At 43.5% G+C, this 12,581-nt stretch overlaps 1 protein-coding gene across 2 annotated transcripts in view; it reads left to right on the top strand.

Moving 5' to 3' along the window:
* BZW2 (basic leucine zipper and W2 domains 2) overlaps positions 1–12,393 on the top strand; it is a 110,622-nt gene extending 98,229 nt beyond the window's left edge. For both annotated transcript variants that reach the window (XM_040352245.1, XM_040352246.1), the window contains exons 11-12: positions 8,406–8,528; positions 12,003–12,393. In XM_040352245.1, the coding sequence (XP_040208179.1) occupies positions 8,406–8,528; positions 12,003–12,031 (152 nt within the window). In that variant the 3' untranslated portion in view covers positions 12,032–12,393. The remainder of the gene's footprint in view (positions 1–8,405; positions 8,529–12,002) is intronic.
* The last annotated feature ends 188 nt before the right edge of the window (positions 12,394–12,581 follow it).

The raw sequence follows: 12,581 nt of genomic DNA, 5'->3' as shown, positions 1-12,581 counted from the left end.
TGCAACTTTAACCACTTAAGCCCCGGACCATATTGCTGCCTAAAGACCCAAGGGGTTTTTACAGTTCGGGACTGCGTCGCTTTAACAGACAATTGCGCGGTCGTGCGACGTGGCTCCCAAACAAAATTGGCGTCCTTTTTCCCCCACAAATAGAACTTTCTTTTGGTGGTATTTGATCACCTCTGCTGTTTTTATTTTTTGCGCTATAAACAAAAATAGAGCGACAATTTTGAAAAAAATGCAATATTTTTTACTTTTTGCTGTAATAAATATCCCCCAAAAACATATCTAAAAAATTTTTTTTTCCTCAGTTTAGGCCGATACGTATTCTTCTACCTATTTTTGGTAAAAAAAATCGCAATAATCGTTTATCGGTTGGTTTGCGCAAAATTTATAGCGTTTACAAAATAGGGGATAGTTTTTTTTTTATTTTTTTTTTTTTTATTTTTTTTACTACTAATGGCGGCGATCAGCGATTTTTTTCGTGACTGCGACATTATGGCGGACACTTCGGACAATTTTGACACATTTTTGGGACAATTGTCATTTTCACAGCAAAAAATGCATTTAAATTGCATTCTTTATTGTAAAAAATGACAGTTTGCAGTTTGGGAGTTAACCACAGGGGGCGCTGTAGGAGTTAGGGTTTACTTTGTGTGTGTTTACTAGTGTAGGGGGGTGTGGCTGTAGGAATGACGTCATCGATCGTGTCTTCCCTATAAAGGGAATGACGCGATCGATGCGCCGACACAGTGAAGCACGGGGAAGCCGTGTTTACATACGGCTCTCCCCGTTCTTCAGCTCCGGGGAGCGATCGCGACGGAGCGGCTATAAACAAATAGCCGCGCCGTCGTCCCGGATCGCTCCCCGAGCGGACCCGACCTCCGCATGTACGGGGGGGGGGGTTCCGATCGGACCCCCCACCCACGTCTAGCAGAGGACGTACATGTAAGTACATGTGCCTGTCCGTGCCATTCTGCTGACGTATATGTACATGAGGAGGTCGGGAAGTGGTTAAAAAACTTGCTATGCCTCCTACTAAATTCCTTGGACTGTCTACTTTCTAAAAAGGGGTCATTTGGGGGATATCTGTATTGTCCTGGTGTTTTTCAGGTCTCAAGGAATGAGAGGCTATTAGAGTTGAGCGGACACCTGGATGTTCGGGTTCGGACCCGAACCCGGACTTTGAAAAAAAAATTTGGGACCGAACCCGGACTTTGACTCGAAACCCGAACCCCATTGAAGTCAATGGGGACCCGGACTTTTGACTACAAAAATGTCTCTAAAAAACTAAGGGAAAGGGCTGGAGGGCTGCAAATGGCAGCAAAATGTCGGGAAGAGCATGGCAAGTACTCTGAAAATAAATGTGGATAGGGAAATAACTCAAAATGGCATAAAAAAAAAATAATTTTGCAAAATGTCGGGAACAGCATGGCAAGTACTCTTAAAATAAATGTGGATAGGGAAATAACTCAAAATAACATAAAATAAAACATAAAAAAAATAAAATCATTTTGACCTAGGAGGATGAGGTCCATATGTATTAGAGGGAGGAGGTAGCCAACACAGCAGTTTTTGGTTTTTAATATATGTATTTTTTAAATTGGGGTAAACCCCAAACGAGTGAGAAAGATCTAGGGTTGCATCTATAGCAATAAGCAGGAAGCCAGCCCTAAACAAGGTACTGGTGGGGTGCTGGTGAAATGGGCAGAGATTCACCTATATATTTCTCAAATTTAGGGTCTTGCCCTAAACCAGGGGTGTCCAAACTTTTTTCAAAGGGGGCCAGACTTGATTAAGTGAACATGCGTGAGGGCCAACTATTTTGTCTGACATTCTTTGAACAATTAAAATTCGGTCCAAGTGTGTTTGTCTGAGCACTAATACACTGCCCAACAAGATATCTCTTGCCTTTGTGGCTGTGTGTGGTGAAGAGATGAGCTTGGGCGTGTTATTTGGATATACTGTAAATGTTTCTTTTGTGGCCCCAACGAATTCCAGAGCTCTGCTTAGGACTAAGGATGAGCTTGGGCGTGTTATTTGGATATACCGTATTTATTGGCGTATAACACGCACAGGCTTACCATTGCCATGAATGCATCCTCACCATTGCCATGAATGCAGCCTTACCATTGCCATGAATGCAGCCTTACCATTGCAACCTCACCATTGCAACCAATGCAGCCTCACATGTGCCATGAATGCAGCCTCACATGTGCCATGAATGCAGCCTCACATGTGCCATGAATGCAGCCTCACATGTGTCATGAATGCAGCCTGAATGATGCCCATCTGCAGCCGCAGAGGGAGGGGGGCGGGACGAGTGCCGACAGATTACAAACAGTAGAATCTCTTGTTTACCCTGTGGCCTCTTTAATGATAGACAGAACAGTTGTCCAATGGCATCCTAGGAGACGGGACTTCCAATAGAGATGCTGCTGAGTAAACAGGAGATTCTCTTCATGTAATCTGACGGCGCTCGTCCTGTCCCCTACAAGGCAGCGCCCCCTGGGGGCCACAAACAATATATATATCCAAATCCCCAGGGGGGCCATTTTAAATCAACAGGGGGGCCGCATTTGGCCCCCGGGCCGGACTTTGGACATGCCTGCCCTAAACCATAAGATGATAATGATGTCAAAGAAATAAATAGTGCTTGGTTAGATTTCTGAAGCAGGTTTAAACCTCACTGACACTGTCCCTAAGAATCAGTCAGCAGCCTTTCCCTATCATAACTAGAGCAGAGTTCAATGAATAAAGAATGCTTGTTTAGATGTATGAAGCCGGATAAACCTCACTGACACTGTCCCTAAGAATCAGTCAGCAGCCTTTCCCTATCATAACTAGAGCAGAGTTCAATGAATAAAGAATGCTTGTTTAGATGTATGAAGCCGGATAAACCTCACTGACACTGTCCCTAAGAAGCTGCTGCAGCAGCAGCAGCCTTTCCCTATCATAACTGAAGCAGAGTGACGATCTGTGCTGTGTGCCTCTATCTAATATAGAGGCTGGTCACATGCTGGGTCACATGCTGCACTGGCCAATCACAGCCATGCCATAAGTAGGCATGACTGTGATCATTTCCCAGTCACAGTAGTAAAACGAATGGTGATTGGCTGCCGTGCAGCGCGCCAAAACATACCCGAACTCCGAACCCGAACCCGAACTTTTTCCAATTCCTTTACAGTTCGGGTTCGCTCAACCCTAGAGGCTATCAGTACATCAGGATTGATCGATTTTCAGAGATACCATAGTTTGTGGACTCTATAACTTTCCTACAGACTAAATACAGTATACACCGATTTGGGTTATTTTCTCCCAAAAATGTAGCAGAATACATTATGGGGAAAAAGCCCCCCCCCCCCAAAAAAAGAAACTAATGCAGCCATCACATCTAATGAATGGTAATCTGCAATATAATACATTTTTGGTTTTGGGCTTGATACCACTGTAACACGCAAAAAATGTGCAAATCCATATGTGTGTGAAAAATAGAAAATTGGTCTTGCAGTGAATGGGTTAAGCTATAAAAGTCGCACACAGATTGTCAAATTGTATTTATTGCTGGTATGTAAGATAACATTGTCAGAGAGCCTTTTGGTCCAGCAATACATAAATGATGCCAACCTGCCTGCCCACTCACATGCAGGAACGCTGCAAGCACTTGGAATGGGCTCGGCTGTGGTAATAAAATAAACAAAAAAAAAACAAAGCTTTATCCTGCAGTATCTGAATGCTTTTTTTTTTTTACCTATCAAGAGGGGATTGAATAGATCTAAAGACATTTCCTTTAATTTATTTTATTGTTTATTTCTGCATTAGGGGTTCAATGGGGTTGATTTACTAAAGGCAAATAGACTGAGCACTTTGGGCCAGATTCACGTAGACTAGCGGCGGCGTAACATATCGTAGATACGTTACACCACCGCAAGTTTTCATCGCAAGTGCCTGATTCACAAAGCACTTGCAATGAAAACCTACGCTGGCGGCCTCCGGCGTAAGCCCGCGTAATTTAAATGGGCGTGTGCCATTTAAATTAGGCGCGCTCCCGCGCCGGACCTACTGCGCATGCTCCGTTTCGAAATTCCCACCGTGCTTTGCGCGAAGTGACGTCATTTTTTCGAACGGCGACGTGCGTAGCGTACTTCCGTATTCCTGGACGTCTTACGCAAACGACGTGAATTTTTAAATTTCGACGCGGGAACGACGGCCATACTTTATACAGCACATACGTGGGCTGTGTAAAGTTAGGGCACCTAAAACGACAACTAACTTTGCGACGGGAAACTAGACTAGCGGCGACGTAGCGAACGCAATAAACCGTCGTGGATCGCCGTAACTCCTAATTTGCATACCCGACGCTGGTTTACGACGCAAACTCCCCCCAGCGGCGGTATTGCATCTTAAGATCCGACACTGTAAAGCAATTACACCTGTCGGATCTTAGGGATATCTATGCGTAACTGGTTCTATGAATCAGTCGCATAGATAGAAACAGAGATACTCCGTCGTATCTCCTTTGTGAATCTGGCCCTTTGCAACTGCAGTTGCTGCAGAGCTTAGTAGATGAGGGGAAGTTCTGCTGACTTCCATCATCCAATCATGTGCAAGCAAAAATGCTGTGTTATTTTTATTTTTATTGCATGTGATTGGGTATTCTTTGCAATGTGAAACTCTAGCTCATTTATTAACCACTTCCGGACCCGCCGCACGCCGATATACATCGGCTGTTTGAAGAGGGATATCTCAATAGATATAATGGTAACAGCTAGCTACCATAACCCCGGTATCCTCTTCTTCAGCGGGTGGTCTGGTTTCCGATAATAGTGGTCTCTACGGCAGATTCGCCGCAAGATCACTGTTATTGGCGGCGGGAGAGGGCCCCCCCTTCCGCTACTCTCCCGTGCCCTCCGCCTCTTACCAGAGCTTTTGGCAGCGGCGGAGGCGATCGGGTCCTTCTGGTGGCTGGGTATTGAGACGAGTGAGGAGAAGATGACCCCCCGCCTGTCTCCATACCATCGCAGGGCGGAAGCGACGTGAAAACATCACTTTCGCCCATAGATCTTAAAGGGCCATTTTATTTTTATTTTTTTATTAGATTTTTTTTTAAATGACAAATTTATTTTATTATTATTTTTTTATATTTTTTTTGAATTTTAGTGTAAATATGAGATGTGAGGTCTTTTTGACCCTGGATCTCATATTTAAGAGGACCTGTCATTCTTTTTTTCTATTACAAGGCATTTCTTGTAATAGGAATAAAAGTGACACATTTTTTTTAAAAGAACAGACCTCTGTCGCCGGTGCTATTCAACATTTATCTCCGTCCTCTTTTTAAAATCATCAGCAGCCAAAAACTGCTTTATCACTCATATGCAGATGACACGCAACTATATTTCCGCATTTGCAATAAAAAGGATCATCACCTCAATCTAGAGACATACCTCTCTTTGATAGAGGACTGGATGACAAAGAGTTATCTTACACCCACGGAGCGAAAACAGAACTTCTCCTGTTTCACGCCAAGCGTATGAAACTACCTGCAACAACTTGGACCCCCCCGCCCATTCTGGGCAAAATCATCACCCCTAGCGCCAAAGTCAAAAGTCTCGGGGTCATCTTCGACTCCTACATGACAATGGATGCACAAATAGGGTCAGTAGTCAGCGGATCTCACCATCTGCTGCGCCTACTACGCAGACTTACTCCTTTCATTCCCAAAGAAGACATACCGGTAGCAGTCGTGGTGGGAGCTATTGTAAACTCCAGATTGGACTATGCAAATGCCCTTTACCTCGGACTCCCAAAGTACCAAATCGCTCGGCTGCAAGTCGTTCAAAATACGGCCGCCAGACTTGTGACTGGGATAAAACCTTGGAAATCCATCTCACCTTCACTGAGAACCCTTCATTGGTTGCCAGTTAAAGACAGAATTGCTTTTAAAGCTCTCTGTCTAACGCACAGATGTATCTATGGGAATGCTCCCCATTATCTATGCAAAAAAATAAAAGCTCATAATCCAAATCGCGTTCTGCGATCCACCAATCAAAATCTTCTTCAGATACCGAAAGCCAACTACAAATCCAAAGGAGAAAGAAGATTCGTGGTCCAGGGTCCCAGACTATGGAACGCTTTACCAACCAGCATTCGGTTGGAGGAGAACCACTTAGCATTTAGGAGAAAGATCAAAACGCATCTCTTTTGATACCAAAGGAGACAGGAACAACAAGCGCCCAGAGGCGATTAAGTTCGCATGTGCCGCGCTATATAAGTTTTCATTCATTCATTCATTCATTCATAAAAAAGAAAAGGTAAAAATAAATAATAATAATAAAAAAAAAAATGTAAACACGCCCTGTCCCGACGAACTTGCGTGCAGAAGCGAGCAGCGCCCGCATATAAAAACGGTATTCAAACCACACATGTGAGGTATCGCCATGATCATTAGAGTGAGAGCAATAATTCTAGCCCCTAGACCTCCTCTGTAACTCAAAACATGCAACCTGTAGAATTTTTTAAACTTTGCTTATGGAGATTTCTAAGGCCTTGTACACACGGTCGGACAAAACCGATGAGAATGGTCCGACGGACCGTTTTCATCGGTTCACCACTGAAGTGGCCTGATGGTCTGATGTGCGTACACACCATCAGTTCAAAATCCGATCGGGTCAGAACGCGGTGATGTAAAACACACGACGTGCTGAAAAAAAACGAAGTTCAATGCTTCCAAGCATGCGTCGACTTGATTCTGAGCATGCGCGGGTTTTGAACCGATGCTTTCTGTACTAACCATCGGTTTGGACTGATCGGTCAGCGGTCCATCGGTTCGGTTTTGAAGCATGTTTTAAAATTTTGGACCGAAGGAAAACAGACCGATGGGCTATACACATGGTCGGTTTGGTCCGATGAAACTGAACCTCGGTCCATTCTCATCGGTTTTGTCCGACCGTGTGTACGGGGCCTAAGGGTATAAGTTTGGCGCCATTCTACGAGCGGGCGCAATTTTGAAGCGTGACATGTTGGGTATAAATTCACTTGGCGGAACATTATCTTTCACAATATGAAAACAAATTGGGCTAACTTTACTGTTGTCTTATCAACACCAATGATGGGGCAGAATTCTTCCGGATGACACCAATGATGGGGCAGAATTCTTCCGGATGACACCAATGATGGGCCATAATTCCTCCCAATGACACCAATGATGGGCCATAATTCCTCCCAATGACACCAATGATGGGCCATAATTCCTCCCAATGACACCAATGATGGGGCAGAATTCTTCCGGATGACACCAATGATGGGCCATAATTCCTCCCAATGACACCAATGATGGGCCATAATTCCTCCCAATGACACCAATGATGGGCCATAATTCCTCCCAATGACACCAATGATGGGCCATAATTCCTCCCAATGACACCAATGATGGGCCATAATTCCTCCCAATGACACCAATGATGGGCCATAATTCCTCCCAATGACACCAATGATGGGCCATAATTCCTCCCAATGACACCAATGATGGGCCATAATTCCTCCCAATGACACCAATGATGGGCCATAATTCCTCCCAATGACACCAATGATGGGCCATAATTCCTCCCAATGACTTGAATGAAGGGGCAGAAGTCCTCCCAGTGATGGGGCAGAATTCCTCCCAGCGTTGGGGCAGAATTCTTCCGAATGACACCAATGATGGGGCAGCATTCCTCCCAATGACACCAATGATGGGCCATAATTCCTCCCAATGACTTAAATGAAGGGGCAGAATTCCTCCCAATGACTGGGCAGAAGTCCTCCCAGTGATGGGGCAGAATTCCTCCCAATGACACCAATGAAGGGGCAGAAGTCCTCCCAGTGACGGGGCAGAAGTCCTTCCAGTGACGGGGCAGAAGTCCTCCCAGTGACGGGGCAGAATTCTTCCCAATGACACCAATGATGGGGCAAAATTCCTCCCAATGATGGGGCAGAATTCTTCCCAATGACACCAATGATGGGGCAGAATTCCTCCCAATGACACCAGTGATGGGGCAGAATTCCTCCCAATGACACCAATGATGGGGTCCAATGACACCAATGATGGGGGATTTTGTACTCTTGATGGCCACAGTCCGGCCCCCTTAGAGTCTGGAGGACAGTAATCGGACCCTTTGTTTAGAAAGTTTGGAGACCCCTTGCTCTAGGGTGTTAGAAGAAAAAATTATAATGTTTGGGGGTTCTAAGTAATTTTCTAGCAAAAAAAAATGTTTTTAACTTGTAAACAACAAATCTCAGAAAGAGGCTTGGTCCTTATGTGGTTAAGCTCTAGCACAGTCTATTTCGCCTTTTATTAAAGCAGCCCCAGCATGTACTTTACATGTATGAAGCTGCACCATAACGCTGAACCTTGTCCTGTCTTCCAGCCGATGTTCTGGGGGAAGAAGCCATATTGAAGTGGTACAAGGAGGCGCACCTGGCCAAGGGGAAAAGTATCTTTCTTGACCAGATGAAGAAGTTTGTGGAGTGGCTGCAAAACGCAGAGGAAGGTAATGAAAAGCGCTAATGTAAAAGTCGCCCCTGTCTTTTCATGTCTTCTGTGTTTTCCGAGAAAGAGGAATGTCTAGAAGGCTCCGCCCATTTAAAGTGGTTGTAACCCCTTGCATATACCCAATAGACATGTTCGGTTCATTCCGTTCCGAATTAAAATTCTGACAAATTTTCCGTTATTCAGAAATACGTATGTATCTGAATTTCCGAATTACAATACTGCCGAATTTAAATGAATCCGAAATAACGAATCAAATTTTGGATGAAATTTGAATTGTTTTAAATAAATAAAATAAAACATAACCATCTTTTGAAATTCCAGTTTCAAGTAGAATAAATTCTAATTGGAATAGAATATATATATCGTATTTATCGCGGTATAACGCACTCCCGCGTATACCGCGCACCCCTAAAGTGGCCCCCAATCCTGTGGAAAAAAAGTTTTTTGTTTTGTTTTTTTTGTACTTCCAGTTTTGGTGTCTTGCGCGGCGTCCATCGGCGGCCTCGTCGGGTCCGGCGTCCTTCTGCGGCTTCGGCGGGTCCGGCGTCCGTCTTCGGCGGGTCCGTCTTCGGCGGGTCCGGCGTCCGTCTTCGGCGGGTCGGGTGTCCTCTTCGGCGGGTCGGGCGTCCTTCTCCGGCGTCCTCGCGGCGTCCTCCCCGCGCCGAGTTTTGAATACTGCGCCGACATATACAGAGCGCAGTACACTCGTGTATTGTCGGCAATGCTCGGCTACCCGCGCTGACGTCCTGTACGTCCAGGACGTGAGCGCGGAAGGAGCCGAGACTGCCCGAGTGTACTGCGCTCGGTATATGTCGGCGCAGTATTCAAAACTCGGCGCGGGTATCAGCGTATACCGCGCACCCACGATTTTGCCCTGATTTTCAGGGCAAAAAAGTGCGCGGTATACGCCGATAAATACGGTGTATGTATGTATGTGTGTATATATATATATATATATAAAATATAAAAAAAAGAATATGGCCATTTCCCAAAATATAATAAAATAAATTCAAGTACAATAGAAAAGAGTAGATTAGAATACAAAATAATTGCCTAGTATTGCCTAGAATAAAAAAATTAAATAAACATAATGGGGAAGATCCACGTACATCGGCGCATATTTCCGCCGGGCGTAGCGTATCTAAGATACACTACGCCGCCGTGACTTTTTTTTTTTTCGAATCCTCAAAGAATGCGCGCCGTAAGTTATGGCGGCGTAGTGTATCTTTGGCGGCGTAAGGGCGCGCTATTCAAAACGATGTGATGGGGGCGTGAAAATACGTTGTGACCCGACGTAAACAACGTTTATTTTTTTTAACGGCGCATGCGCCGTCCGTGGGGGTATCCCAGTGCGCATGCTCAAAATTAAACCGGAACAAGCCAACGCTTACGACGGTGACGTCATTCTACACAAATCCCTATTCGCAAACGACTTACGCAAACGTCGTAAAAAATTTAAATTTCGACGCGGGAACGACGGCCATACTCAACATTGAGTACGCCACCATATAGCAGCTTTAACTATACGCCGGAAAAAGCCGAACGCAAACGAGAAAAAAAAATGCGCTGCCCGGACGTACGTTCGTGGATCGTCGTATCTAGCTAATTTGCATACTTAACGCTTAATTCGACAGAAACGCCACCTAGCGGCCTGCGTATACACCTACGATCCGACGGCGTACTAAGACGTACGCCTGTCGGATCGATCCCTCATTCCGTCGTATCTTGTTTTGTGGATACAAAACAAAGATACGACGCGGGAACTTTGAAATTACGCGGCGTATCAATAGATACGCCGGCGTAATTTATTTGTGGATCGGCCCCAATAACCATCTTCCCAAATGTAATATTCAAATATAATAAATTCGTATTTGAATAGAAAATAATAGAATAGAAAAAAACAATGGAATGGAAAAGAAAGAGAATATAACCATCTTCCAAAATTATAATTTAGAATAGAATACATTTGAATAGAAAAGAATAGAATGGCAGAAAGAATATAACAGTTTTCTGACATTTTAATTCCGAATAGAATAAATTTGTACTTTGAATAGAATAGAAAAAAATATATAGAATATAAATAATAGAACCATCTTCCCAAATTTGATATCAATGAAAATGTATTCAAATAAACAAAACAAATTCTGAAAACAAATTAAACAAATGAAACTAAATAAATGTATGTAAATAAAAGGAAACAATTGTTTTCATTCTGCACACATCTAATACCCAGTGAAGTGACTGGCCTCAGATGATACACAGAGAATAAAAAAAATCCTCCTTTATAAGTTGTACCTGTTTATCTACAGTCCCCTCTTCTCTACATTCATTCAAAGTCCAGAATTTATAAAGCTTGGCTGAGCTTTAACTACTTCCCGACCGCGCACCGCCGTTCTACGTCGGCAAGGTGGCTGTCCTAGGCGAGAGCACGTAGCATAACGTCCTCTCTTCTAGCCGCCGGAGGCACCCGCGATTGCTCGTTACAGAGCGAGGACCTGTTTGTGTAAACACACAGCTCTCGGTCCTGTCAGCGGGGGAAATGCTGATCTTCTGTTCATACAATGTATGAACAGCGATCAGTCATTTCCCCATGTCAGTCCCCCCCACAGTTAGAACACACCCAGGGACATACTTAACCCCTTCCCCGCCCCCTAGTGTTAACCCCTTCCCTGCCAGTGGCATTTTTATAGTAATCTAATGCATTTTTATAGCACTGATCGCTATAAAAATGCCAATGGTCCCAAAAATGTGTCAAAAGTGTCCGAAGTGTCCACCATAATGTCGCAGTACCGAAAAAAAATCGCTGAACGCCGCCATTACTAGTAAAAAAATATATTAATACAAATGCCATAAAAATACCCCCTATTTTGTAAACGCTATAACTTTTGCGCAAACCAATCAATAAACTCTTATTGCGATTTTTTTTTACGAAAAATAGGTAGAAGAATACGTATCGGCCTAAACTGAGGAAAAAAAAAGTTTTTTTATATATTTTTGGGGGATATTTATTACAGCAAAAAGTAAAAAATATTGATTTTTTTCAAAATTGTCGCTCTATTTTTGTTTATAGCGCAAAAAATAAAAACCGCAGAGGTGATCAAATACCACCAAAAGAAAGCTCTATTTGTGGGGAAAAAAAGGACGCCAATTTTGTTTGGGAGCCACGTCGCACGACCGCGCAATTGTCAGTTAAAGCGGCGCAGTGCCGAATCGCAAAACCTGGCCTGGGCCTTTAGCTGCATTTTGGACCGGGGGTTAAGTGGTAAAGCCCGCTGTGCAAATACGGTGTGACAAAAAAGTATTGCAACGTCCGCCATTTTATTCTCTAGGGCGTTAGAACCCCAAACTTTATATATATTTTCTAGCAAAAAATCTGTTTTTAACTTGTAAACACCAAATTTCAGAAAGAGGCTCGGTCCTTAAGTGGTTAATTACAGTAATTAGAAAAACTGATACATTGTTTCTATTCCAGAATCGGAATCTGAAGGGGAAGAGAACTGAGAAGTCGGGTTTGTAGCGGACGTCTCCTCGGGGAAATGCCATTCCGGGGACTCGCGGCTTTCTACATAGAATCTATCAGAACCGTCATCCGCTAGCAGCTCCCTTTGTGTGTAGGAAGAGCACTCCGGCCGTTAGGTTCTACAGGCGGAACTCTACCTCCAGTCTGTCTCTGATTTACGGCAAAGCCATTTAATCAGGAGCCGACCAATCAGGAAAAGACGCAGGCTCCTCTATGGACTCCTATTTATTAGTCCTATGTACAGAACTTTAGATTGTGATTTTTAGCTCTATAGACGCTTGTGGATGTGATACATGAAATAATGTTGTTTTTTTTTCCTTTGGAATAAATGCTTTTTATCTTACACTTGTCCTGAAATTTATTTTAAAAAGGAAATTTTAATGGCTTGGGGACCATTTTTTATTTTTTTTATTTAATTTTTTTTAAGGTTTTAGTTTTTATACTAATGTTGTATATCTGTGTTTTAATTTTCTATAATAAATAAATAAATAAATATATATATATATATATATATATATATATATATATATA

Source organism: Rana temporaria, chromosome 5 (genome assembly GCF_905171775.1).
Source record: "Rana temporaria chromosome 5, aRanTem1.1, whole genome shotgun sequence".
NCBI lineage: Eukaryota > Metazoa > Chordata > Amphibia > Anura > Ranidae > Rana > Rana temporaria.
This window is presented reverse-complemented; position numbering and strand designations above follow the sequence as displayed.